Source organism: Jaculus jaculus, chromosome 4, assembly GCF_020740685.1.
Source record: "Jaculus jaculus isolate mJacJac1 chromosome 4, mJacJac1.mat.Y.cur, whole genome shotgun sequence".
Taxonomy (NCBI): Eukaryota; Metazoa; Chordata; class Mammalia; order Rodentia; family Dipodidae; genus Jaculus; species Jaculus jaculus.
This window is the reverse complement of record NC_059105.1, coordinates 832,420-860,332: the sequence shown is the minus strand read 5'-3', so window position 1 is coordinate 860,332 and position 27,913 is coordinate 832,420. Positions and strand designations below refer to the sequence as shown.

Here is a 27,913-nt window from a genome sequence, read left to right as displayed (position 1 = left end):
GAGAAGTCAGATCATTCTTTGATGTCTAGCAAAGTAGAAATTGTGAAGGCATTCCTGCCTTTACTTTTGGGGCCCAGTCACCCTAAACTACCTAACAGAGCTACCTGACTCCCTCTCAAACTGATTCCATCTTTACCACACATCGCCCCACCTTGAGCTTCTCTCTGGGAGTGTTGTTTATGATCATTCTTGGTGTATTTATAGGATTTAAGTTTAAAAGATCTTTTGCTGGGTGTGGTGGCACACACCTTTAATGGAGGCAGAGGTAGGAGGATCACCAAGAGTTCAAGACTACCCTGAGACTACATAGTGAATTCCAGGTCAGCCTGGGCTAGAGTGAAACCCTACCTTAAAAAACAAACAAACAAATGAACAAAAAGATTTTTTGTGTGTATTATATATAAGCACTGCTTAAAATGGCTTAAACAAGTCTAGGGAGCAAGAGAAAATAGACAACAGTTGTGTGGGCACCATGTGGGCACTGGGTGGGAGCTTGAGGTGCAGAGCATGGTCATTCCTGTGCCCCTCATTGTCAGTCCTCTCATCCCCCCCCTTCCCAGATACCTTCATCTGTCCCAGAAGCAGAAACTGCTGTTTCCCCGCAAATGAATCCCTTCTGAAGTTGTGCTAGTCACACTTAGTGTTTTTGTATTGCTTCATGTCACTCAGCCTGGCCTGTCTGTTACCTTGATAGCTGGATCCCACACCGTTTATTCCCATGACTTGGTTATCCCGTCTGCTGTGTCCTGCGCGGCTCACGCACATGGAGGTATAGGTGCTGCCCAGCCCTAGTTCTGGCTCCCATGTGGTAGGGAGTGCCCAGCACTGGTCCTTGCTATTTTACCTTTGTGTGTCCACACTGTGGTGTGCCCATGGGTATTTGAATTGTTCCCAGTTGGGGGCCACTATTAAAGCTGGCTGCTGTAACTGATCTCAAAGGTGGGTGTTCTCTGGAACAGGCATTTCTCCCATGAGCAGAGTTGATGACCAACTAACATTTGTGCCCTGTGCCTGTGTCCACACCTTTGGTCATGAGTTAGCCTAGTTTATACCACCTTCTGTGGCAAGTAAACACCCTATTGCTCTGAATTCTCAATCCCCAGACTTTTCCATTTTCACCAATCAGTTTGTGTATAGCAGTACCTAACACTGCTTTTAATTTTCATTTTTCCTGATTTCTAAGGAGGCTGCACATTTTTACATGTTTGTGAACCATCTGTATTTTCATTACAGCTGCTCCTTAACTCTCAGTGGCAGGGTTAGCACATCCTCATGAATTCCAGGAAACCCTGGGCCAGAGTAAGACACTATCTCAAAAAAAAAAAAAAAAAAAAAAGAAGCCGTGAGTGGTGGCACATACCTTAAATCCTTTAATCCCAGCACTTGGGAGGCAGAGGTAGGAGGATCACCATGAGTTCCAGGCCACCCTGAGACTACATAGTGAATTCCAGGTCAGCCTGGGCTACAGTGAAACCCTACCTCGAAAAACCAAAAAAAAAAAAAAAAAAAAAAAAAAAAAAAGGATATCCATGACACTACTTACACAGACCATTATAATAGGAGAAAAAGATGATGACATCAAAATAAGAGAGACTTACTGAGAGGAGGAGGGGCATAATGGAAATTTGAGTTGCAAAGGGGAAAGTGGGGGGATTACCGTGGTTTATTGTCTATAATTATGGAACTTATCTGTTGCAGTCAGATTCATGTAACTGGCAAAAACCACCCAACCAAGAGCAGCTTGTGGGAAAAAGGGTTTATTTTGGCTTACAAACTTGAGGAGGAAGCTCCATCATGGCAGGGAAAACAATGGCATTAGCAAAGGGTGGACATCACCTCCTTACCAATGTCAGGTGGACAATAGCAACAGGAGAATGTGCCAAACACTGGCAAGAGGAAACTGGTTATAATACCCATAAGCCCACCCCCAACAATACACTACCTTTAGGAGGTTTTAATTTCCCAATTACCATCTGCTGGGGACCTAGCATTCAGAACACATAAGTTTATAGGGGCCACCTGAATCAAACCACCACTTTGTCAGTTAGAAGAAGAATCCTAGCATGGTGGTGCATGGCCTTTAATTACAGCACTTGTAAGGCAGAGGTAGGTGGATCACCATGAGTTTGAGGTCACTCTGAGACTACATAGTGAATTTCAGGTCAGCCTAAACTAAGTGAAACCCTACCTTGAGAAACAAAACAAAAACAAACAAACAAACAAACAAAAAGCCCTTGCTTGCAAAGTCTAACAGTTGGGGTTTGAGTGCCCAGTACCCATGTAAAGAAGATGCACAAAGTGAGGCATGTGTCTATGTGTCTGGAGTTTGTTTACAGAGGTGAGAGGCCATGTCGTTCATGCCCATTCTTTCTTTGTGTCTGTCTGCCTTTCTCTTTGACTCTATCTCTCTTTCAAATCATTATTACTTTTTTCTTTTTTTGTGGTAAGGTTTAGCACTATCCTAGGCTGACCTGAAATTCACTATGTAGTCTCAGGCTGGCCTCAAACTCACAGCAATCCTCCTACCTCTGCCTCCCCAGTGCTGGGATTAAAGGCATGTGCCACCATGCCCAACAATATACGTATACATATGTGTGTGTGTGTGTGTGCACACACACACATATATATTTAAGTATATTTTTAGTATTTTATTTTTATTTATTTATTTGACTGAGAAAGAGAGAGAATGGGCACACCAGGGCCTCCAGGCACTGCAAACAAACTCCAGATGCGTGCATCCCCTTGTGCATCTGCCTAATGTGGGTCCTGGGGAATCAAACCAGGGTCCTTTGGCTTTGCTGGCAAATGCCTTAACAGCTAAGCCACCCCTCCAGCCCAGTATTTTTTTTTTTTAAGGAAAAAAATCTAATCAGGTATGAATAAGTCATATGGAAACCTACTTTATGGACAATGGAACACCCAGAAGCCATAGACTATTACTAGAAAATTTTCAGTGCCAGGGATGGGATGCCTTTCAGTGAGTTGTTGACCAGGGAGGTCCCTGATGCCCCCAAAACATTACAGGCCATTGCCAAGGCTCTTGATTTCCCACCAGAAATAGATGGTAAGACCCTATTGCTGAAGACCACATGCTTGGGCTGCAAGGTCACTGAGAAATCTTGCTGGAGCTGAGCTGAAAACATTCTCCAGCTGACAGAAAGCTGGAAAAAACTATGCTGCATATAGCTCCATAAGGGAAAGGGAAGTCACCAGTGGAGATAACAGTGGACACTGCAAGCATTAAGAAGGGCCAGAAAGGCCTAATAAGCCAATGGGTGCAATAGTGGCATGTCTGTTATGGGGGAAAACAACCGCTCTGTAATTGGACGGGAGGTATGCTCCACGGGAGAGAATACATGCCTGTTACTAAAAAACTATGATGGAGGAAGTCATGAGCCCTTGCTGGTATCTGGCTAATTGCATATATTATGCTCACCAAAGTGCACCATAAACACATTTCTTAATGTTCATACCTATATATTAATGCTACTGTGGTGGTTTGATTCAGGTGTCCCCCATAAACTTAGGTGTTCTGAATGCTAGGTTCCCAGCTGATGGATATTTGGGAATTAATGCCTCCTGGAGGGAGTGTATTGTTGGGGGCGGGCTTAAGGGCTTTATAGCCAGTTTCCCCTTGCCAGTGTTTGGCACACCCTCCTGTTGCTGTGATCCACCTTATGTTGGCCAGGGGGTGATGTCCACCCTCTGCTCATGCCATCGTTTTCCCCCTGCCATCGTGGAGCTTCCCCTCGAGCCTGTAAGCCAAATAAACCTCTTTTTCCCAGAAGCTGCTCTTGGTTGGGTGATTTCTACCAGCAATGCGACCCAGACTGCAACAGTAAAGTGGTACCGAGGAGTGGGATTGCTGCTAGACACCTGACTATGTGGCTTCAGCCTTTTGTAGCTGATTTTCAAGAGGAAAGTGGAAGGAGTTGAAACCTTGGCCTAAGAGATGCCTTGCAGTGCTGTAAGTACAGCTTAATGGACTATTCTGGTCTGAGCTCTAAGACCTGAATGCAGTAAGAACTATGGACTGTGAGGTTTGGCTTATGAGGGTGAGAAAGAGCTGTGCCTGGACTGGGCTAGCAGTTTGTGTGAGAAGCTTGCTCTTGTGCCCATGTCCTGAGAAGTTGTGCAGGGTTGCTTAGCGTAGAAATGAACTGGTATGTGCAGAGGGATATGGCACAGAAAGGAAAATCTTTGGGTGAACTGCTGCCCGTTCAGCTGCAACTGAGAGATAACAACCTTTGAGACTGGGCTAGCTGACCTGCGCTGGGGCAACAAGAAAAATGTAGACTCTTTTGGAAGGGCCTGAGTGCTCAAGGAGTGTCCTGTTCTTCAAAGTCTGCTTTATTCCCCCCTGGATTAACAAATTGGCACCCTACCTGGTATCGTGGAGTATAAGAAATGCTGGAAAGAGGGTCATTGAGTTTGCAACACGGTCTTGTGTTTTGGAAATGGCCATGGGGCAGTGTGAAGCAGGTTTGCTGGTTGCCTGCATAGAGACCCCATGGGGCCATGAGGACGAACTGTGGCTTGCAGTGGAGACCCAGTGGAGATGCTGGGACCATAAGATGGCTGCCGAGGAGCTGCCGGCCCTGATGAAGTTTTCCAGGACTGTGAGTAGCCTAGCTGGAGGGGTGGAATTGGAATGCCAGAGACTTGCTGCTGGTTAGAATTATTGGACTTGAAGCTACAGAGTTTGATGTTTGCCCTGGTTGTTTTAAATCTTGTATTGGTTGAATGTTTCTTTGCTATGCCCAATGCCATCTATTGCAGTGTGAATATTTATTCTGTGTCATTCTGGGTTTTTTGAGGTTATTTTTTGGTATTATGGCTCAGTTAAAAGATCTTGAACTATGGGGATGTATGAACATCTTTGGGATTGATAAAAACTATGGGAACTTTTAAAATGAGATGAATGCATTGCATTTTACATCAGTTTATGGGGGCCAGGGGCGGAATGTGGTGGTTTGATTCAGGTGTCCCCCATAAACTTAGGTGTTCTGAATGCTAGGTTCCCCGCTGATGGATATTTGGGAATTAATGCCTCCTGGAGGGAGTGTATTGTTGGGGGCGGGCTTAAGGGCTTTATAGCCAGTTTCCCCTTGCCAGTGTTTGGCACACCCTCCTGTTGCTGTGATCCACCTTATGTTGGCCAGGGGGTGATGTCCACCCTCTGCTCATGCCATCATTTTCCCCCTGCCATCATGGAGCTTCCCCTCGAGCCTGTAAGCCAAATAAACCTCTTCTTCCCAGAAGCTGCTCTTGGTTGGGTGATTTCTACCAGCAATGCAACCCAGACTGCAACAGCTACTCTCACTTTTTTTTTAAATTTTTCAATGTAGGATCTTGCTCTAGCCCAGGCTGGCCTGGAATTCACTATGTAGTCTCAGGGTGGCCTCAAACTCATGGTGATCCTCCTACCTTTGCCTCCCAAGTGCTAGGATTAAAGGCATGCAGCACCATGCCTGACTACTCTCAATCTTTGTTAGCGAAGTTTCTCTTTTCAGATGGTGGTGACCTCTGGGATGACTCAAAATGTACCATAGTGTTAAGAAGTTGAGAGAAGAGTGCTCAGCACTGAAACATGTCTATCACACCTTCCAAGACTCAGGGTCCATTGTGGAAGAGGTGGCAGGAAGAAAGTAAGAGCCAAAGGAAGGGTAGGACTCCTTACAACGCACTCTTCCAGACACAAAATGGCCTAGATATCCATGACCTCCCTGTGCCTGGAACTACCTACACAAGACCATCATAAGATAACCCATCTGAGGCCACACCAACCTGGATACCCACTGTCACCTCTGAAAGGCAGCTCCTACATAGCACCACCACCGCAGCAGTTCCCTTGCTGGGTTCATTGTGGCACTGGTGCTCTGCATTGTATTCAATGGGACTATGAGGTACAGAGTGTAGCTCAGTGTCTGACAAGTGCCAATGCTCATTTGTGCTCCTAAGGATGTGAAGTAGCATGTGTCCTATGTATTTATTTGAAGAGAAACAGGGAGGGAGGAGGAGAGAATGGGTGTGCCAGGACTTCTAGACACTGCAAATGAACTCCAGAAGCTTGCACCCACTTATGTTCTGGCTAACGTGGGTCCTGGGGAATTGAGCCTGGGTCCTTTGGCTTTGCAGGCAAACGCCTTAACTGCTAAGCAATCCCTCCAGCCCTTTATTTGACAGAGAAAGAGGGAAGAGACAGAGAAAGCAAATGAGCCCTATGTATTATACCACCACACAGAGCCGTGACAAAGCAACATTCACATGGGTCCATCATGTATCACCATGTCACACACGTTCCCATGTGTGATGCAGCTGTAATACTCATTGTGGCTCCAGGTAAAATGAAACCAACACACTTAGTCCCCATAGCCTCTTTCTTTCTTCCCAGCCTTGACATGGCACCTGGCCATGCTAACTTTGCTGAGGCCACTTCAGAAACCTGGGACATCAAACTGTCCCATTTCTAAGATACGGAGACTGCAGCCCAACCATAGCACAAACAGAACACCTGTTCTGACTGCCTTTCCACCAAGACTAACTCAGCCACCAGTCTATGGTGGAAACTCACAGGCCATTTCTGGTCTGCTTGTCTGCAGAAGCTCAGGGCTGCTGACAGAAGATCCACTCTTAGAGGAGGAAGACTGGTCAGGCCTAGCACCCTGGAAATCTATGAGCTGCTGCCCTGTGAAGGAGCAGCTGGAAGGGGGTAGGAGCTATGTAGGCAGCCATGCTGTATCTCACCTACCCTGAAGTGGGATGTGCTGTGGGGGCTGCACACATAAGAGGCCTTGGGGGAGCAGGGCCTGCAGAGATCTGAAGTGGGAGAGGAGACAAAGTAGGTGCGAAGGTATGGAGATGTCCCAGGCAGGCACTTAGGTAGGTGTTAGGAAGAGCAGGCTTTGGGACAGGGCAAAGGGTCTCTAGTAGATGAGGGTTGATACTCTTGGGCCATGACAGCCAAGAGATGCTATGTGTCCCTACTCCTCTGGACAATAGACAATAGGATCCAAGAACCTCACTAGCCATTTTACAGGAGATCCAGGAAAGTTTCAAAGAGCCCCTGGAAATGAGTGCAGAAGCTGGTTCTAAAATCACAGGGGAATCCCAGCACTTGGGAGGCAGAGGTAGAAGGATCACTGTGACTTCTAGGTCACCCTGAGACTACATAGTGAATGCCAGGTCAGCCTGGGCTAGAGTGAGACCCTACCTCGAAAAACAAAAAACAAAACAAAAAATCACAGGTGGGTTTTACTCACTTTGACAGAGGCCCTGAACCTCAGGGACACAATGAGGCCTAGGGCTAGGCTGGAGCACAAGCAGCGAGCAGACTCCCAACCACTGAGTTAGTCAGGGAAAACTGTGGGGAAGGTGGCCCAGGAGCTGAACTCTAATAACCCAAGGCCTCTCTCACTTTTTGGCCTCTTTCCAGCCCAATAGCTGAAAGGTCTCTGTGATGCTCCTTTGTCTCTCGGAAATGAATTTGTAACTTACTTGCTACACACTGTATGCCTCAAGTACTGGCATCTCCTGGTTCCTTCAGCAGTTGGCCCAGGGGCTCAGTATATCAAGCACTGAATGGGGAAAGCTTCTCACCCTTATAGTAGATGCAGAAGAAAATATATTTGTGAAACATCTGGTAAGCCTTTTCCAGCCTTTTTCTTCAAGGCAAGGTTTCACTCTAGCCCAGGTTGACCTGTAATTTACTCTGTAGTCTCAGGCTGGCCTCAAACTCACAGTGATCATCCTATCTTGATCTCCCAAATGCTGGGATTAAAGGTGTGTGCACTATAACCTGCCCTTTTAGAGGTCTTCTTCTCCTCCTCTCCTTTTCTCCTCTTCCTTCTGTGTTTATATACAATTGTGTCCCAAACTGATTAACAGGGCAGGAAGTTTTGAGCTTTCCCTGTTAACTTGGCTAACTGCTCAATTATTTCCTTTTCTTTCTTTCTTTTTTTTTGGTTTTTCGAGATAGGGTCTCACTCTGGTCCAGGCTGACCTGGAATTAACTCTGTCATCTCAGGGTGACCTTGAACTCATGGCAATCCTCCTACCTCTGCCTCCCGAGTGCTGGGATTAAAGGCGTGCGCCACCACGCCCGGCTCAATTATTTCCTAACTACTGTAGGATGGGTTTTTTCCCCCTCTTCCTCCACTGTTAGAATCTGCTGAAATAAATGTCTGAAAAGCACTGCACTTACTGTAATTTCTTTAGGGTCCAGTTAGGACTGAGATATCAAGGGATGTGCAGTTCTGAAGGGCTTTGAAGCCCTTGCTCACCCACCCACTGCCTAACCCTGTCTCAAATGTGGCTCTGTGCTTGCTATAGCATTATTATTATTATTTTTGATAAGAAGCCTTGCACATAGGCTGCCACATAGCCATTGGTGTTTCTTTTGGACTTAATTTGCACAAAAAGTGGCACATGCACCTGGAGTTTGCATTGGCAAAAGGCCCTGGTGTGCTCATACTGTCTCACTCTCATGTTCTCTGCTTGCAAATAGGCACGTGGAAGGAGGGGACGAAGGGGTAACAGTCTCTGCCACTGCAAACATCACACACGTGCTACTTGGCATTTGGCTTTGTTGATGTTGGGGAATTAAACTTGGGTCAACTGGCTTTGCAAGCAAGTGCCTTTAGCTGCCGAGCAATCTCCCCAGCCCCACTTAACCTTTGGAGTTGTCCTTTACCATTGTCTAAGGGCTTTACCAACAGAGCTGAGAGCTGCAAGGGACAGCAGTTTGGACTGTGTGAAAAGGACATCTCACTGCAGCCCTTGGTATAGACCTGAGGCAGGCAGCATGACAGCCCGGCTAGTTCCATGAGTATACTTGCTAGGCAAAGCCTTTGTTGCAAGACATTTGTACTTTCTTGCAGCTGGTTGCTTTCTTTGAAACCTTAAGGTGAACTTGCCAACTCACCTTTACTTGTTGGGTTTTCATGTAAACACACTCCTGAAACCAGCACAGGGTGGGAAATTCCTATCCTTTATGTGCGCCTCCCCCCACCCTCCACATGTTTAGGTGAATCATAAATTCACAATGACTTCTAATGGTCAGCAGAGTGTCATCTACAATGCTGAAACTGGCTCATGTGGCTGCTAGGATCTGAAGGGAAACAGGTCATGGGGTGACTTATTTATATTTGGGGCCATTTTACAGGTATGTACCTTGCTGCAGGATGCATGTCCTGGAGTTGAGATACCGGGCCACTGGGTACAAATTTGGCTTTGATGGAAACTGCTGGACCACTGTACCAGGCAGGCACCTCTCAGCAGCAGTCTGTTGGCCCTCTGTGAAACATACCATGTAGGGACTGCAGTAGTTCTTTCCCTTCCATCCCATGCTTTGCCCACCACTCCCACCTCGCTCAGTTAACTACGTACCATGAACAGAGCCTGCCCTTGCACCTAGCCTAGAAGTCTTTGATGGAATGCTGATGTAGAAATCAGAATTCCATGGGGGCAGGAGCAGGTTTTATAAGGACTGTGCTGCTCCCCAAGCAGAGCTGTGACAGCAGCAGGGCAGCTACTAACTAGGGGTGGGGGGTTGGGGCCACCAAGATACTTCTGGTTCACACCACACAGCTGGGCCACCCTCTGTAGGGGACAGACAGTGCTGAGAACTGGTGAAACTACTCAGGGACATGTTTACAACCTGGTCACAAAGAGGAGAGTGCATACTTGATAAAATGAATCCCATGACGCTGCATCTGGTTTTGGGTTTTATTTTAGAATTTATAAAATTCCAGTGTCATCCATATTCATAAGCCTTTACACATGTTTGCATATAATCTCCAAATTCCAAAGTTAAGGCCAAGGGATGGATGTACTATGGAAACATAGGGCATGGAAGACATTCAACAAGGAGGAAGGAAAAGACACTCCCCACCCCTGCCCAGGCCCCTCAGACAGCCTGGAAACTGCAGGAAGGCAACCTGGGGTACAGTCATTTCATAGTCCTTATTAACAACCAGAGCAAAGGAGTGAGACCCTGAACAACTTAGGGCTTACATCTACAGCACTTAGCAGTAAATGGAGATGTGCAAAATCCCATTGTGAGAACTTAAAACTACTTTCTTGGGTGGGGGGGGGGGTGTGAGTAATAGGACTGGATGCTGTGGGAGGACACAGAAGATGAAGAGAGGCTGGGATGGGTTCCAGTGAACCAGAAGAACAGAGGGAAGGGGGTCCCAAGAGGAAAACGGTCCCGATCTCATGCATTTGGGAGAGGTGACAGTTCTTCCCCTAAGGCTTCCCAATGAAGAGACAGCTTCAAGGAAGGCAGGAAGCCATCTCTTCCTATCTCATTCATTGGCTCATGAGGGCTGCCAGCCTACTGAGCAAAACACAGTTCTTATCAATTCACTATTCCCATAAATATATGGGGCCACTTCACTATAAGAAATGAAATTAAATTTGGGAGAAGCAATTTTGGGTCCACTATAGGAGGCCAAGCCTGAGTTTTCAAATGGAAAGTCAAAGACTTAGGGAATAGTGTCACAGCAGAAGTGACAATCCCCAGGGATGGCCATGAAATGGGAAGATAAGCTTTTCCAGGAACCCAAATATCTGGGACAGGACAACTTGTAGGTGGACCTGGAGATAAATCCCCACAGCATTGACACTTCTGCTTGGGACCACCTTTCCTGGTGAGGGTGGACCTGCAACCTCGCCGGCTGGGGGGCCAGTGCTCCAACCTGCTACACATGAGGAAGGTCATGCTCCTCAGCTGGAAAGGTTCTATGCACTGGGTCCTCCTCTGTTCCTCATTCTAGTTCCCTTTTTGAACCAGGATAAATGACAGCCTTTCTCCACACCTGCCCCTCAAAGCCAACAACCTGGGACCTGTCCCTGCGGCTTACAAATAGTATCCAGGCATTCCTACCGGAACCTGCAAGGTCTGACTGGCTGGGGGCAGGTGGGAGTGAGTAATGCTCACTCTGAATAACCTGGACTGAGGGAGGGTACCAGCTTCCATCTCCACACACCCTCCCCAAGTCCACAGCAATCCCAGGACCATCAGAAACGTCTAAATCAAGAGCCTTGGGGGTGGCACTAACCTGTGCATGAGAGTACTACCACACTGGCTGAGGTAGAAAGAAGGCAACTGAACACAACAAGGTGTCTGGGCAGGGTGGGCACAGGGGCCAAGGGAAGTGGGAAAATCATGCTGTCACCTAGAGGCAAGCCTTCCACCAAGAAGCAGCAGTATCTATCTTCCTGTCTCCCCACTACCTGCAAACCTCAGGCCACCCCAGGCCACTCCAACAGCCACAAGGAACCCATGTGGCACACATATACAGCCTTACCTCCTGGGTATACACACTAGACCATGGAGCTGAGACTGTGGTAGAAGGTCCTGGTGCTTTAAGTCCTCAAAATAGGTACAATGAGTACCATTTTAAGACCCAAGTCACCCTCTGCACCTTGGTTCCCTTTAACTCCAGGACACCCAATTTCCTGCTGTCCAGGATGGGCCTTCCTCCCACCCTGTGGCCTGCGCTAAGCAGACTTTGGCAGCTGGAGAAGGCTAACTGCTTTTCACAAAGAGGAAGGACTGGACAACAAGCAGTGGGCAGGAGGGAGATGGGAAAGGAAGAGGGCAAACGTTTTGGCTTTTATAAAGTCAAGGAAATTTATTTCCTGAGGTCATGACACAGGAAGTCAACTCCTAGCCGCTGCCATGGAGCTCTGGTGTGAAGGTCAGAGTGCTGACTACATGCTGGGTGGACCAGGAAGCTGGAGTCTGTGATCACGAAATGCTCTATTACCTTTGCTTAGTGTTTCACACAGTGGTGCGCCTGGCCTGTTCCAGAGCATAGTGTCAGGAGCAGACCCTGAGGCTGCTGGGTGCTGACCAGGCCTGGAGAAGCGGCCACAAAAGCCAGCCCACCAGGCTTTGTTGCGAGACCTCGGGGAGGGGGGAGAGCATCAACAATTTGTGAGGGTCCAGCTGCTGGGTCAGATTGAGACAAACCATTGTGTGGTTGGGTTTGGGCAGCAGGCTGGAAAGGTTTTTGTTTTTTGATTATTATCGTTTGGGACCCCAAGGGAGTGTCTTGGGGGCCACCTGAGCCCCAAAGCTGGGAAATTCCTCAGAGCTGCTCATATCAGGAGCCTGTGGAGAGGGAGGATACAATTTTAATACAGGTACAGCTCCCCACAACCCACTGGCCCACCAGTCTGGCCCATAAAAAACAGGCAGGAAAGAAGTTATATTTGACCTTTTCACTGCTGCTGGAGGTCCAGGGAGCATCACGCACCACAAAGCCTTTGGAAGGTGCTTTGGACTCCTCGTGTGCTGGGGGCTTCATGTAAACCTGCAGTGCCTCGCTGTCCACCACATCAGCTAGCTGCAGGACATAGGGGAAGTGCTGGTCAGCCTGTAGCTGTCTGCTAAGCTTACTCACAAAATTCTCTTGAGAGCTATATAAAAAGGGCACCCACGCACCTGTCACTTGGTTGTCATCCCTAGCTTTTGGCTGGACCCTAAGCCAGTCGGTGCCTCAGGGCACAGGCTGGGCCACCTTGAGGGCCCATGAAGGTTCTACCCACCCAGAACTCACATATTCTTCCTCCAGGTTGAGGATGTGGTCAATGGCTTCTTCCACATTCTCTGGAAGCCCTGTCACAGTGACACAATTGGGGTCTGGGGCTCCACTCTGTGGGAAGCGAATGTCCACCTGGGAGAAGCACACATTGTCAGAAGGCATCAAGAGGAAGACTCTGGACCAAAGGGTATAATCATGTGTCTACTTCTAGTGAAGTATTTCCTTCTGAGTTCCAAATTCTGGTTTTGTGGTTGTTCACTTGAGGTAGTCACCTGCATCATCTTGCTAGGAGCAGCTGGTGCCCAGAAGACAAAGAGAGCTGTGTATGCGCCCTGAGTCACATCTTGTAGGTGATGAGTATGGTAGGCCTGACTCATACGACCACATTGTCTGTACTGACCATTGTTGTCAGAGCTCAGCAATTCTCTCCCTGCCTGCAAAAGATCTGGCCCCATAACCTTAGAGCCAAGCGCCTGGGAACCACACCGTCATAGCCCTTCTGGCCCCATAGAGTCAGTAGCCTAGGCAAGGGCCAGCAGACTGTTGGTGCCCTGTATTTGTACTTCAGCTGGCTTTGGGGACTCACCTTGAATTCATCCATGATTTTTCGGATGGCTTTGCCCCGGGCACCAATGATGCGGGCATGCACACGGTGGTCCAATGGGACATCCTCAGAAACCATCTGCTCAAGCTCACCCACTATCTTCAGAATAGCATCCCGGGCAGCTTCAGTGTTTTTCTCATACCCTGTGATGGTGATTTGGTCCTGGGGCTAAAGTGGAAGATGACAGTCAGAGAAGCAGGGAGGGCCTGCTGGGACCCTCATGATACATGTGTGCTGACCCAGCAGGCTTGTTGGAGAGGATGACCCAGTACAGGCGCATGTGCAATGGCTGGGGGACTTTTTCCTCTCAGAAAAAAATAAATAACATAAAGCAGAAAACACATTGAGCAGCTGCCATGAAACCACAGGTTTATAATGTCCACTCAGCAGCCTTTCATTCCCAAACCCCATCTAAAGACAGGACAAGATGAAAAATGACACCTACCCATAAAGATGGAGGAGACACCAGCTCATTAGCCTCCTGTGACTTTGCCTACCTGCAGGTGTCCCAGCTCTACTACCCACAGAGCACTTTTCAATCCCTTAGACCCATTAGCTCAGGACTCCCTTGTTCCCTGAACAGAGATAAGCAGACAGATAATTCAGGGCATGCAGAAGGACATGTGGAAACAAAATGGCTTCAATTCTTTAATTTTCATAAGAGGAGGGAACAGTAGGCCCACAGCAAAAGAATAAAACACACAAATGAGGGTTATACAACAACCACCAATTCCTGGAGATGACACCAAAAAGCAAAAACACACCCTGACAGGGAAGCAAGAGATACCCAGGGACAATGGGACAGGTGGCATCCCAAGAGCCTCCTGTTCATATGAAAAGGAAGGCCAGGGAGCAGGGTCAACATACCACCACAGAAACAACTACAGAAGTGGAAGTGAATGAAGAGATGTGCCTATTCTACCCTTGGAATATTGGCTAGATGGTAGTTATTACCTTCAAACTTAGTAATTATAGGGAAACAAGGAAAATTAAAGCATAGTGAAAATGGCAAGTTAAAAAAAGCCAATCTCAGTGTGTGTGACTGGAAGGTTCAGAAAGGAACAGGCTGGGAAATGAGGAAGGAAGAAACACAAGAAAGAGACCTACCATACATGTTCATGTGTGTGTATGATTTTTGCCCTAGTATTGCTGCTGGGTGCTCTATCAAACACAGTGACGATGGACCCCAGGGCTTGCAGGACATGTAAGACAGAATTGGTCTACACCTAGAGAGCAGAGCTGTCAGCAGGGCAACTAGAGCCTTCACTCATGCTAGGGCCATATGAAAGTCTAAAAGAGGGAGGGGCCAAACAAGCAACAGCAAGCCAGAGGCAGACATGGAGTATGAGGTGGAATATCAGGTTAGGGAGGTGGAGGGTACCTTCCCACTTTATTCTGAGTGCAGTAAGAGGCTATACGGAGTTCACCAGGGACCATCCAGCAGGTAAAATGGGAACGTCAGAGAATCTAACCTGGTTATTTTAAGTCCACCTGCCTCCAGGAGCCTCCCCACCCCTTGGAGCCTGGTTATAGAGGTTCAAACACTGCTAGACAAGGTCTGTGCATAGGCACAACAGTTCAAGAAGGAATCAGCCGAAGGCCTAGGCTCACCAGGAAGGAGTGTCAAAGTAGGTATAAGAGAAAATGCCCCATACCCTAGATGACACATGATTTCAAGAAAACTGTTTGTAGCTGGGAAGTACTAAGACTCAGTCCAAACCTCAAGCTGATGTGAGATTCTCAAAGAGTTGATCCCTCTGATTCAGCCCCTTGGCTCCCTATCTGGCACATCAAAGAAGCTTGCCTGGTTATAGTTCCCAACTCAAGGCAAGGGCCAGTGACTTCACTTGCCCCTAGAGTGTTCTAGTCATAGCACCTCAGAAGGATGGCCATCTTACCTGGTTTCCATCATCCTTATCAGGAAACTGGATGTTCACATCATGCTCCAAGCGGATCTGGGTGATCACTGCTCCCTTTCTCCCAATGATTTTGGGATGGTATTTGGGGTCTACAGTGACACTCAGCTTAAAACTCCTTAATGCCTAGAAATTAAACAAGTTAGAAAGAGGCAAAGAGAAGGCATTGCATTACAGTTAAATCAGTGGAGCCCCTGTGATCCAGAAGAGCAAAGCATATCTGTGCTGGACTGCTGGACCCTCCCCGCCTTCAATCATCTGCTCTGTGAACCAGGGACCCTGACCAGTGTTTATTTCCTTCAAAACTGACTTCTTGGATGGCAGATGACCACCACGGAGGTAGGGACCCATTTAAAATTTTGTTCCTCCTTCCTGAATTTTTGATTAGTGATCACATGAATTGGTCTGAAAAAAAAAAAAAATGTAATGTCATGTAGAAACAGGACACAGAACAGGCCAAGAAGATGCAAGAGCATCCAGGGAACAGACAGCCCCAGACCACCAGCCTGAGCTCTGATGTGGTTAATGATCAGAACTCAAGGTCTATGTGAGGGCATGTTCAAAACACACAAGCAGGTTTATAAGCTGACATATTACCTCACTATAACAAAGTTACTCCCTGTGGTAGTCTGAATGGATGGCCAGAATTTTATTAAGGTTTTTAACTTAGATCTGCAGCCACCTGGCTGGAGGTATTACTGGGTAGATCCTAGGGTCCAGTCCTAAATTGTGGGGGTGGATCTGGAATTCTATCCTGCTCCTAAGCAGCATGTTTTTCAAAATCCTTCACAGAGCAGCTGTGCCATTGGCACAGGAAGGAGCTACTCAGTCACAGCCTGCAGCCATGCTGAGCTGCAGCTGTGGTACCATTCTCTACATTTTCTGAAGGACATGAGGGACCAAAACATTCCTCCTGACTTGGTCGCCAGAGCAATCACAATTAACACAATAGATCAACTTTAAAAAAGAAGCTGGGCCAGGTGTGGTGGCGCAGGCCTTTAATCCCAGCACTCAGGAGGCAGAGGTAGGAGGACTGTCATGAGTTTGAGGCTACCCTGAGACTACACAGTGAATTTCAGGTTAGCCTGAGCTCGAGTGAAACTCTACCTCAAAAGACCAAAAAAGAAGCTGGTGATGCACACCTTTAATCCCAGCACTTGGGAGGCAGATAGAAGGGCTGCTGTGAGTTTGAGGACACTCTGAGACTACCAAGTGAATTCCAGGTCAGCCTAGGCTAGAGTGAGACCCTACCAAAAAAAAAAAAAAAAAAAAAGGGCAGGGGTCTACAGAGATGGATCAGTGGTTAAGGCACTTGCCTGCAAAGCCTAAGGACTCAAGTTCAATTCCCCAGTACCCAAGTAAAGCCAGATGCACAAGGTGGCACATGTGTCTGGAGTTCATTTGCAATGGCTAGAGGTCCTGATGTATTCATTCTCTTTGTCTCTACCTCTCTCTCTCTCTCATAAATAAATAAGTAAAACTGGGACAACACATGCACTGGTATTAGGACAATGAAAAATCAAGCTGGAACTGAGCAGGAAGATTCCTCCTCTACCTAGCTGGTATAGTGCTATGCTGGGTGAGAAAATCCATTAGCAGGCTTACTCAACTTGGTGCTACACAACTCACTAACCAGCCACAACGTGCTCTCTGGTGCAATTGTGGCATGACTGGCATGGGGGCAACCAATTGCTGCAAGAGGCCTGTTCTGTGAGAATACATTCCTGTGCTAAAAACCCTCCTCAAATGCCATGGCTTAAAAGCTCAGAGACACTTGTAAGGAAGCCACTACTGCTGACTGACTAAATGGGTATGTGATGCCCAAATTGTCCTCTAAATATTTAAATTATGTTTATTCCCATAGATTAATGCACATCCCTCCTTTGGTCAGAGAAGCTTCTTTTTTTTTTGAGGTAGGATCTCACTCTAGCCTAGGCTGACCTGGAATTCACTCTGTAGTCCCAGGCTGGCCTTAAACTCACAATGATCCTCCTACCTCTGCCTCCTGAGCGCTGGGATTAAAGGTGTGTGCTATCATGCCTGGCTAGAGAAGCTTTGTTTAGCAGATGGTGGTGACTCAAAACTTGCCAAAGTGAAGGTTGAGTGCTCAGCACTGAGACATCTATAACATCCCCACAAAGCTCAAGAGCATTGCAGAAGAGTGGGCAGAAAGAATGTAAGAGGCAGAAGACAGGGAGGCGATTTCTGGGAAACTATATTCTGGTGAAGATGTGACTACATTATACCTTCATAGCAGCTATAGCTAATTCTACAAGACCTCCACAAAAATTAGCTCTTTGGGGCTAGAGAGATGGCCCTAGGTCAATTCCCCATAACCCATGTAAGCCAGATGCACATGGTGGCACATACATCTGGAGTTTGCTTGAAGTGGCTAGAGGCCATGGCATACTACTCTCTCTCCCTCATAAATAAATAAATAATATTGAACAACAAAAAACCCAAGCTGGGTGTGGTAGCTTAAACCTGTAATCCCAGAACTCAAGAGGCTAAGGTAGTACGACCATCATGAGTTTGAGGCCAACATGAGAGTGAGTTGAAGTTAGCATGAGCAAGAGTGAGATCATGCTTTGAGAGAGAGAGAGACAGAGACAGGGAGAATGATTTGTCTTTAGCCTTCCCCAGTAGGACCCCTAGACCCTGAGCATAGCACTACCACCTGGCTTCACCTCTGACCTTGCAGTCTGAAAGAGTGCCTGATCACATACTAGTTCTGCCCCAGGCAAGCAGCCCTGCATGGCTCACCCGATCCTCCTGCTCAGCTTGCAGCTCCTTCACTCGCTCCAGTAGGCCTGCCTTGGCTCTGTCCAAATTTGCAGCAAGGCCGGTGATGGCGATAATGTCTGACTGCAGTTCGGGAGCTGGTACATGTATATTTACCTACGTCATTGTGACAGAGAAGACCTGGTATTTACAGGGAAGACTTGTGAAGCTCACCTGCTCTAGGTAATGACAGAAATCTGGGAGGGAAGTCCATGAACAGACTAGGAGGCAGAGCAAACATAGGCCAGTGAAAGATACTAGCACCCAGAATGCTATGACTTTTCTCCAAAGGACCATAAATATGATTCTCTCTCACCCTCCCAAATATAATGGGGTATTCAGGGAAAGGGGGCTACCTCAAACTCATCCATCATCTTTCGGATCCCACTTCCTTTCTGCCCAATGATGTAACGGTGAAGATCAAAAGGTACCTCTACTTCAATAGTAACTGGAACCAGTGCCTGTAGTGATGGTAGAGATTAAGAATCAAGGACAGTATGACCCGGTGAGCTCAAATGCAATGCCTTGAAAGGGCAACAATGTGCTTTTAAGAATTTGTTACCAGTGTGCCAAGCTGATAGGCTACTTGGAACCTAATACACAAAGAACAGACAAGGGCAATGTGGGCAGATGATGATTTAGCCTTGTTCTTCACACCTGCCTTTTGCATTGCAGCAGGCCGAAGCCCACTGGCATTAGTTGGGCACAGGCCTAACTTTTGGTATGTCTCTTATGACATGGGGAATCTCCTGGAAATGTGACTCACCTGCCTACTGGCACTCAAGGCCCCACACGTACTGTATATCACTTGACAGGCACCGCAAACAAGTGTTGTCTGTATGCTGTGGTGCCACAGTACTGACAAGAGGACCCGAGACATAGGTAGCACTCAATACTCACGTACAAATGACTCCTCTCTACTTCACAGTGGCAGGGGCAAATGAATAGAAAGGATGGGACTAAGGCTAGAGATCACATTCACCAATGCTAATAAAATTCTTCTATGACCTCCATGCCCATGGGCCTAACAGTCTAGACCCTACACTGCTGCTGAGGGAAGTGGTCTCCCAGGGTTCTATGACCAGATTAATAAGGAGATATCCTAGCTTACACAAGCGTAAGTCTCCTATGACAAGATCTATTGTCTGTTGCCCTTGGGCAGGGTCTGAACCCTCAAAGAAGATAAAAGAGTAGAGCAAACACACCTCCAGGGCTTCCTTGGCAGCCTCACATTTCTCTTTCCGGCCAGAAATGATGATGATGTCACATCTCCTGGGAGAACCAGGGTCAGCTTCCTTGACCTCTCTTCCCTCCCCAGTCTCGTCTCCATTCTCCTGTATGGCAGGCTCTACACTGTGAACTAGGAAGAAAGGGAAAAGGTCAGTTGAAAGCTGCCCAAAGATGCTTGTGTTCTGCAATATGCACTCGGAACCCAATGTGTGTTAAGCAACCTGCTGTGATGGACGGGAAAAGCAAAGATCCACCTGGCCTCCAAGAGGCTCCCAGGCCTGGGTAGCAATGCAAGGCTGCATCAACCTGCCTTACTTTTAAAAGAAGTTACCATGATAACTGCAAAGGCATAAACAAAATACGTTAATAGATCCACAGGAGTGCAAAGCAGCTCCACTGCATATGAAACCTGACTGTGAGGCACTGAGCACCATGGAAGAAGACTGACATATAGCCCAGTCCAGGTAACCTAGTTCTGGACAGACAGCAGCAGTTTCAGAAATTTAGGAGGGAGAGGAAGGGAAAGGCCAAGTAGGTCCATGCCAGATCCTTATACTAGAGAGTAAAGAAGTGCCCAAAGATAAATATCACCAGGACACAGGCTGGTTAAAGGGCTCTAACACATATATGTCCAGACAATATTCATCAACAGATCTAAGTGGGCCAGTAGAATAAACAGACATGAATGCTAGGAAGGTCATGATTTGGGTTAAAAGCAGGGTAGGGCAGCTCTGAAAGAAGAGAATACTGACTGAACTAGACAATAAGATCAGGCAACATTACAGTTGATTTGATGAATATGCCATGGTTATGTAAAAGAATGCCTGTGCTCTTAGCAACATGTATAAAAACCACACTCAAGCTGGGCGTGGTGGCGCACGCCTGTAATCCCAGCACTCCGGAGGCAGAGGTAGGAGAATCACCGTGAGTTCAAGGCCACCCTGAGACTACAGAGTTAATTCCAGGTCAGCCTAGACCAGAGTGAGACCCTACCTCGAAACCCCCCCCCAAAAAAAAACCCAAAAAACCATACTCAAACGACTCAGAAATGTGTGTACAAAAGGGTAAGGGGTTGAGAAAAGATGTGATTTTGGCTGGTGGGCACCAAGGTGAAGCTTTATACTATTCTGTGTAGTTTTTTTTCTCTGCAAGTATGAAATTCTATCAACTCTAACCTATTCAAGATAACTATTCAGAAATGAAGTGCAAAGTGGGCTTAGTTCCTGATAATATAGCCTGTATCCTCAGGAAAACAAGGACAAGAACAGCTGTGTGTGACAAGTAACACTAAGTGGATATGGTAGGCTACAGGCTGGACCACATAGATCAAGGACTAATCAGTAAATAGGGTGGTCAACACCTTGGTTTTATGAATGCAAAACAGGCAGGAGGTGTGTGCTGCTCATACTTGACACCTTTTCTCCTACTGACCACACTAGTACTTTTTGTGTCAATAAGACCAACCCATCTTCTCCATCACCAAGTCTATTCGTAGAAGCAGGTAACAAGCAGGATTAGGCATGAAGCCCTTTCAAAAATTTCCAGCCACCTGGGTGGTACTCTCTAGCAGTTGAAGAGGACACATCTAGGGTGTTGGGCAGTGGGAGAGGAAGCTGCTCTGAACCAGGCTAAGCAGACATCACATCAGAATTCAAATGGTGTCCTGAGAAACAAAGCTGATCTCAGCAGCTTCCTAGGTAAGACAATGTAAGCTTCTGGCTCCTCCATGGCCTTGGCAGTTATGAATATGGACATGACCCATCTTTAAGAGACCCAAAGGGTGGCCTTGAAATCATGGCCAGCATGCATGTACCAAATCAATGCCAGAATAAGAGGCAAGAGTCACTAGGGACACATGTAGCTGACTGACATGGCAGTCCCATGAGCAGAGGATGGCCACCATTGTCACCATTAGCAGAACTAAGCTTTAATGGACACACCTGGGTTCTCCTCTCTGTCTGGGAATTTAATTTGAACACTGTAATCCCGAGTGATCTGCTGGATTCTGGAACCTTTGGGACCCATAACAGATCGATGGAACTTCTGGGGTATAGCACATTCCACTGTCACCTGAGCTTCCTAAAGGGGAGCACAAAAAAGAAGAGCAAAGGTCAAATTCCACAGTCAATTTGCAGCATTCTCCCTACTATCACTCCTTAGTATAGTCACAAACCCTCTTTTAATGCATGAATTTAAGAGGTCCAGTGTGACTGGGTGGAGGTGGACAAAGGGTGGAGGGGGCAGGTTTCCAAGACTAAAAACATTCAAACCTATAACATGGGTTTCAATACAGATTAATTATATAGCACCTGCTGTACAAACAAAGCAAGAGAAAGCACTGCCCCACTACAGCAAGCTGCCAAATCAGCCACCTGAGGACTGTGTGTGTGTTGTCCCAGGCTGGGACTCCATCAGGAAGCATCAGGCCAGTAGAAGATGGTATATGAGGCAATGCAAAGAAAGCACCAAGAGGGACATGGAGGAGGGGAAGCACTTGCAAGGCTGCCTTAGAAAAGGCAAAGTGCTTTCATCATGGGACTGCTTTATAGGTTCACTTTGACCTTCAGGCTATGACCTTCCTGCCATACAAAGAAGCAAGTCGTGTCCCTTATGCTGATCGTGTAACTATGTGTAACACACAAACACACACACACACACGTGCGTGCACAACTTCTCAAAAACAGCACCCCACCTGCAGGCAGGCAAGGCTTAAGCTTGTGTCCACATCCCTATGCTTGCCTCTGGTGGACAGAGCAAGAAAGTGGTGGCCGCTGGTGGTAAGAACGTGACTGAAGTCCCCCTGGAGTACTCACCAGGTCCTCGATGATTTCCTGAATGCGCTTCTTGGCTGCTTCCACACAGTCCTTGGCACCTTTCAGAGTGACCTTGTCACTCTGTGTGCCAGAGCGTGGAAAGCTGACCATCACCCCACCGTATTCTTCAGCAATCTCCCGTAAAACCTGGCCTCTTCGGATAACAAAATGGCGGTGGTGCTTCGGATCCACCAGCATGTAGTCTTCAACCACATTATCCTGCGGTGTTGAGAGGAGGAATGCAAGAAGATCCACTCTACTGATGGCACAGGCAGAGCTGACATCCCAAGCCCATCACTTACCAGGTTCTGTATCAGTGTCTCCAGTTCCTTCTGGGCCTCGCGGACAGCATCTTCCTTTCCTACAATGGTGATCAGGTCCTGGTCCTTGTCCTCAGCTGCTGGGAATATGATGCGGGCTCCAGTGCTGTCACGCACCTTGCGTATTTTACCACCTCCTTTGCCAATGAGGAATTTGTGGTATTCTGGCTTGGCTCGAATGTCCACAGTAAAACTCTTGGTTTGCTGCAGAAACCAACCCCATATATGTTAGCCCTATACAGCCTTCCTAGACAATGCAGTGAGTAAACAAGAGGACCCAGAGGATAGTAGTGTGGCTTGTGTTCACCTTATACTGTCTATAATATCCTGTTATCTTATCAATTTCCCCAAAGTAGAACTAATTACACTTCACCTTAACAAACCCTGAAAGACCGCCTGCCATTTATCTCCACAACTAACAGAAGTAGAGGTGGTAGAACCTTGGTTATGTCACTCATCAGCAAATAACTGAGCTTCTCCAAGCCATTTGTGACCTGCTGGGAGCTTTGGCAGCATGTGCCTCATGTGGGTGCAGAAGGGCCTGGATGCAGTATTTCTGACTTCCTATCTGCTTCCAGATCAAACGCATGTCAAGTGCTCCCTGAGCCAGCTCCTCCCTTCCCACAACAAACTAGTCAGTATACAATAGCCACATCCAGCACAAGCTTGAGAGGGCTACCAGCTATAAACATCATAGCCAAGACAGGGTCCTTAGAGGACTTGAGGTAGCAAAAGGCCTGTTTTGCACCAAGAAAGCAGACACAGGCCTTTAAGTCTCGAGCCATCTTCCCAGCCCTGAGTGGAAGAGTTGAAACTATTACACTGCCAATTTCTCTAGACTCAGCACACTCCCAATCAAAATACATAGATTTTTTTTTTTCTCTCAAAACAGGTTGATTCCAAAATTTATGTGGTAAGGCAAAGGGTCTGGAACAGCCAAGCAAATTTAAAAAGAACTAGATTGGAGGATTTATGGACATGCAGCCTTCCTGTAAGGCTGGCCAACCCAAACTTCTGGTGCTACTCAATTGGGAGAACAGAACCTAGACAAAGAACTATGAGGGGACAAAGGCAATTCAATGAAGAATCTTTGGGGGTGGTAGTCAATGAATTTTGGTGGCACTGGTCACATGACTATGTTGGTAAAAATTCAGAATTACACAAAGAATTTTGGGGCTAGATAGAGGGCTCAGTGTTTAAAGCTGCTTCTTTGCAAAGCTTGACCACCTGGGCTTGATTCCCCACTAACCACAAAAAGACCAGATGTACAAAGTGCAGCACTTTGGAGGTAGAGGTAAGAGGTAGGAGGCTGTGAGTTTGAGGTGACTCTGACACTACATAGTGAATTTCAGGTCAGCCTGGGTGAAAGTGAGACCCTACCTCAAAAAACAAACAAACAAAAAACAAAGTGGTGCATGTGTCTGGAGTTTGTATGTAGTGGCAAAAGGCTCTGGCTAGCCTATTCTCTCTCCACACTCCCCCTTTGCAAATAAATATTAAAAGAATTCTGTCTTACCTACCAACCAACCATAATAAGCAAAGAGCACATTTTCCTTATTGTGTATGTGGGCAATTGTATTAAAAAGGACTTCAGGAATGGCAAAAATCAAAGAGACAAAAAGGGCTACTGTGGTGGTTTGATTCAGGTGTCCCCCATAAACTTAGGTGTTCTCAATGCTAGGTTCTCAGCTGATGGAGATTTGGAAATTAACACCTCCTGGAGGGAGTGTATTATTGGGAGTGGGCTTATGGGTGTTATAGCCAGTTTCCCATGCCAGTGTTTGGCATACTCTCCTGTTCCTGTTGTCCACCTTATATGGGCCAGGGGGTGATGCCTACCCTCTGCTCATGCCATTGTTTCCCCCTACCATTGTGGAGCTTCCCCTCGAGTCTGTAAGCCAAAATAAACCCCTTTTTCCCACAAGCTGCTCTTGGTTGGGTGATTTCTACCAGCAATGCAAACCTGACTGCAACAGTTACTATAAAGTTGTTTTCTGACCTGCCCAAAGCAAGGGCACTTAATGTTTTCCAAAATGAGAAGAGAAAGCATCAGAAGACTTACCTTCTCCTCAGCCAGATGCAGGAGCTGTTTCCTGGCCTTCTCTACATCTGAGGAAGGGCCCCTGATGACAACTGTGTCACTTCCAGAACCTTCCACAGGAAAATGAATGTGGACTCCACCGCACTCTTCCATGATGGAGCGGATCAGCCGACCCTTCGTGCCAATGAGGGAGTTGTGTAGCTTGGCAGGGATTGAGACCTCTACCTCAGCTATATTGGCCTGAAACCAAACAGAGCACCAGGAGGATGTCACATTGCTATGGCAAGAAACAGCAAAGAATATAGCCACAGTCTAGAAATGTTTCAGGAAATAGGATCATGGGCCTTTCTGAGGTGTGCTGGGGTACAAGGCAGCATAGGAGCCCACGCAGTTCTAGGAAAGCTGTAGCTTCAGGCCATTCAACATAAGGTTTTGCTTCTGTCAACTCTGACAGTGGCTGGCAGAGGTGGGTCTGATATGCCTATAAACTGTTGTACTCTGTACCTGAAATAAAGGTTTTTAAGACACTGGTGATGGAAACAAAGTCAAGCACCACAAGGTAAGGAAACATAGCAGCCATGGCTGAGGTAGCAGGAGGTCACAGGTCAGAACCCACAGAAAGAACCTGAAGAACCCCAGGACTGCAGAGGCTGTGCCCATAACTTAGTCATGGCACGGAGCAGCACCTCAGCAGCCAGACAAAACAGCCTTGACTTTCAGGTGGCTTGATGTATAAGGAGGTTGTTTAACCTCAGCAGTGGAAGGAACTTGGGCTTAAACTACACTTAGTTCTGATCCTGTCCAACAAACTTTAAAAACAAGCCCCCAAAGGAAACAATGGTTTCTAAATAATTCAAAAACATTTAGAGGAATACAAAAATAGGAAAAGGCAAAAATCCATGGTGAAAACTACCCAGAAAAGACAGATGTTGGGATCAACAGGCCAGAGACATTAACTATAGTATGGTCAAAAGCCAAAGAAAATACAGCAAAAACAAAAGATTTTAACAAAAAGATTCCAACTGAACTCCTTTCTAGAGCCAAAACCAGTAACGTTGAAAGTGAAAAGTGTACTGGATGGAACCACAGGCTGACTAGATATTACCAAACATGAGAGTTTGAAGGCAAGGCAACTAGCAACTAGGTCATTAAGGGCCCAGAAAGTGAATAATGACCAAAGACTTCTTATTGGATAAAAACTTAACCTACATGTCCAAGTAGCCTCATGAACACCTCACAAAGAAACAAAACACAAAACCACAGCTTGCTTGAAACTGATAATAAAAATAGAAAAGGCCTCCCCACTTACACAAGATTAGAGTGACAGTGATGTCAAATTTCCCACAGAAGCCAGTCAATTGAGTCACACTGAAGAGACTGAAGCATGGAATGCAGAATTGGTACCCAATGAAAATCCCTTTCAAAATGAAGCACCAGACATATGTTGCAGATATAATAAGGGACATATTTCAGGAAGAAGTAATGTAAGAAATGATGATTACTGAATAAATGGTACAATTCTTCATTATTTAAATCTGGAATTTTAAACAAAAAGGTTCAGTGATGCATATTTGGATTTCTAACCCGTAAAAGTAAAAGGCAAAATCTTGGAGCACAAAGGCAGGGATAAGAAACTGGCACAAAGTTACATGGATGTACATTATGTTATGTGGGCATATGTGTTGATAATTTTAAGTGACTACTGATATAAAAACAAAGTCACAAACAAGTGAATGTATGAATCAACAAAATATTCAAATCAAAGGTGAGAAAAAGAACAAAAATAGAATGAAGTAAAGGGAACAAACAGAAAACTAATAGCAAGATGGTAGACTGAAACCCCATCATACAAAATATTCACACTCAAATGACCAGGTGTGAGAAGGTTGGATTAATTTAATGTGTTTATAATTTCTGATCCTAAAAATGGATAGGGATGGTCACATAACACTAAGAATGTACACAGCACTACTGACTTACATGTAAAAACGGTAAATTTTTATGCATATTTCACCAAACCAAAAAAAAAAAAAAAAAAAAAAATCATGGTAAAGGCATTAAATTTGGATGTGATATACAATTACAAATATAATTAAATAAATATCACAATCAAAAAGTAAAAGGTAGAGGGCTGGAGAGGTGGCTTAGTTAGGGCGTTTGTCAGCAAAAATAAAGATGCAAGTATGATTCTCCAGTACCCACATAAGCCTGATGTACAAGATGGCCAATGTGTATGGAATTTGTTTAGTGGCTAGAGGCCCTGATGTGCCCATTCTCCCTCCCACTCTCAAATAAACAAACATTAATAAAATTAAAAGATAGATTAAATTAAAAGAAAGTGCTTTAACATCAAAAAAGGGGACATTTTAGAGCCGGGCGTGGTGGTGCATGCCTTTAATCCCAGCACTCGGGAGGCAGAGGTAGGAGGATTGCCATGAGTTCGAGGCCACCCTGAGATGACAGAGTTAATTCCAGGTCAGCCTGGACCAGAGTGAGACCCTACCTCGAAAAACCAAAAAAAAAAAAAAAAAAAAAAAGGACATTTTAGAGCAAAGAATACATAGGAGCTAAAAAGAAAATTTATATTTATTTATGTATTTAGAGAGAATATATGGGTGCGCCAGGGCCCCTAGGCACTGCAAACAAACTCCAGAAGAAGGAGCCACCTTGTGCATCAGGTTTTATGATGCACAAGGTGGCACATGCATCTGGAAGTCGTTTACAGTGGCTAGAGGCCCTGGAGCGTCTATTCTCTATCTGCCCCTCTCTGTCTGAAATAATAAAAGAAAATTAGGGCTGGAGAGATGGCTTGTAGATTAACTTAAGATGCTTGCCTGTAAAGCCAAACGACTCAGATTCAATTCCCCAGTAACCACATAAAGTCAGATACACAAGGTGGCTCATGTATCTGAGTTCATTTGCAGTGGGTGAAGGCTCTGGAATGCCCTTACTTTCTCACACACATGTTCTCTGTGTCTCTCTCTTTGTGCATATAAATAAATACAATTTTAAAAAAAGTTTATGCTACTAAACTTCATCACTGGGACAAAAGAGAACTCCTGAAAGACATTAATAACCAAGTGAAGAAGCAGTTGATCTATTCCTACAGTGAAATGCCATCCTAAATAACACCCCTAACAGTATTGGCATATCTTAAAGCACCATACAAAATGACAATGGAGGAACCTAACAGCAAGGAGACTACACAAGGTACAGAACTTCCAAACTGAAGGCAGATCACAGGCTGCCTAGGTCAAGGAGGTGGGGGTGGGGCAAAGGTGGTAAAGCCTGTGATGTAGGGGGTGAGGAACCTTTTGAGGTTGGTAAGAGTCACTGATTTGTCTTGTGGGGATGATACAACGGTGTACATATATAAACTGTTGCTGGAGAGATGGCTTAGCAGTTAGGGTGCTTGCCTTCAGAGCCTAATGACCTGAGCTCGATCCCCTAGTATCCATGTAAAGCCAGATGCACAAAGTGGCACATGCATTTGGAGTTCATTTACAGGGGCTGGTGGCTCTGGTACATCCACTCTGTCTTCTATTTCTCCCTGCTTGCCAATGAATCAATCAATACTTTGGAAAAACTGTCAAGCTGCACAATGAAAATATGTATAGTTTTGTACATATTAATTAATTATTCAGTCATTTATCT

At 46.2% G+C, this 27,913-nt stretch overlaps 1 protein-coding gene across 4 annotated transcripts in view; it reads right to left on the bottom strand.

Annotated features, from left to right (window-relative positions):
* Positions 1 to 9,712: 9,712 nt before the first annotated feature.
* The window catches only part of LOC101608546 (high density lipoprotein binding protein), a 95,880-nt gene continuing 77,679 nt past the window's right edge, over positions 9,713 to 27,913 (bottom strand). For all 4 annotated transcript variants that reach the window (XM_004667815.2, XM_045148296.1, XM_045148295.1 and 1 more), the window contains exons 17-28: positions 24,281 to 24,499; positions 22,201 to 22,422; positions 21,899 to 22,117; positions 21,026 to 21,164; positions 19,061 to 19,215; positions 18,212 to 18,316; positions 17,838 to 17,972; positions 15,057 to 15,200; positions 13,141 to 13,326; positions 12,570 to 12,686; positions 12,228 to 12,356; positions 9,713 to 12,121 (exon numbers count right to left, since the gene is read on the bottom strand). In XM_004667815.2, coding sequence (XP_004667872.1) covers positions 12,035 to 12,121; positions 12,228 to 12,356; positions 12,570 to 12,686; positions 13,141 to 13,326; positions 15,057 to 15,200; positions 17,838 to 17,972; positions 18,212 to 18,316; positions 19,061 to 19,215; positions 21,026 to 21,164; positions 21,899 to 22,117; positions 22,201 to 22,422; positions 24,281 to 24,499 — 1,857 coding nt within the window. In that variant the 3' untranslated portion in view covers positions 9,713 to 12,034. The remainder of the gene's footprint in view (positions 12,122 to 12,227; positions 12,357 to 12,569; positions 12,687 to 13,140; positions 13,327 to 15,056; positions 15,201 to 17,837; positions 17,973 to 18,211; positions 18,317 to 19,060; positions 19,216 to 21,025; positions 21,165 to 21,898; positions 22,118 to 22,200; positions 22,423 to 24,280; positions 24,500 to 27,913) is intronic.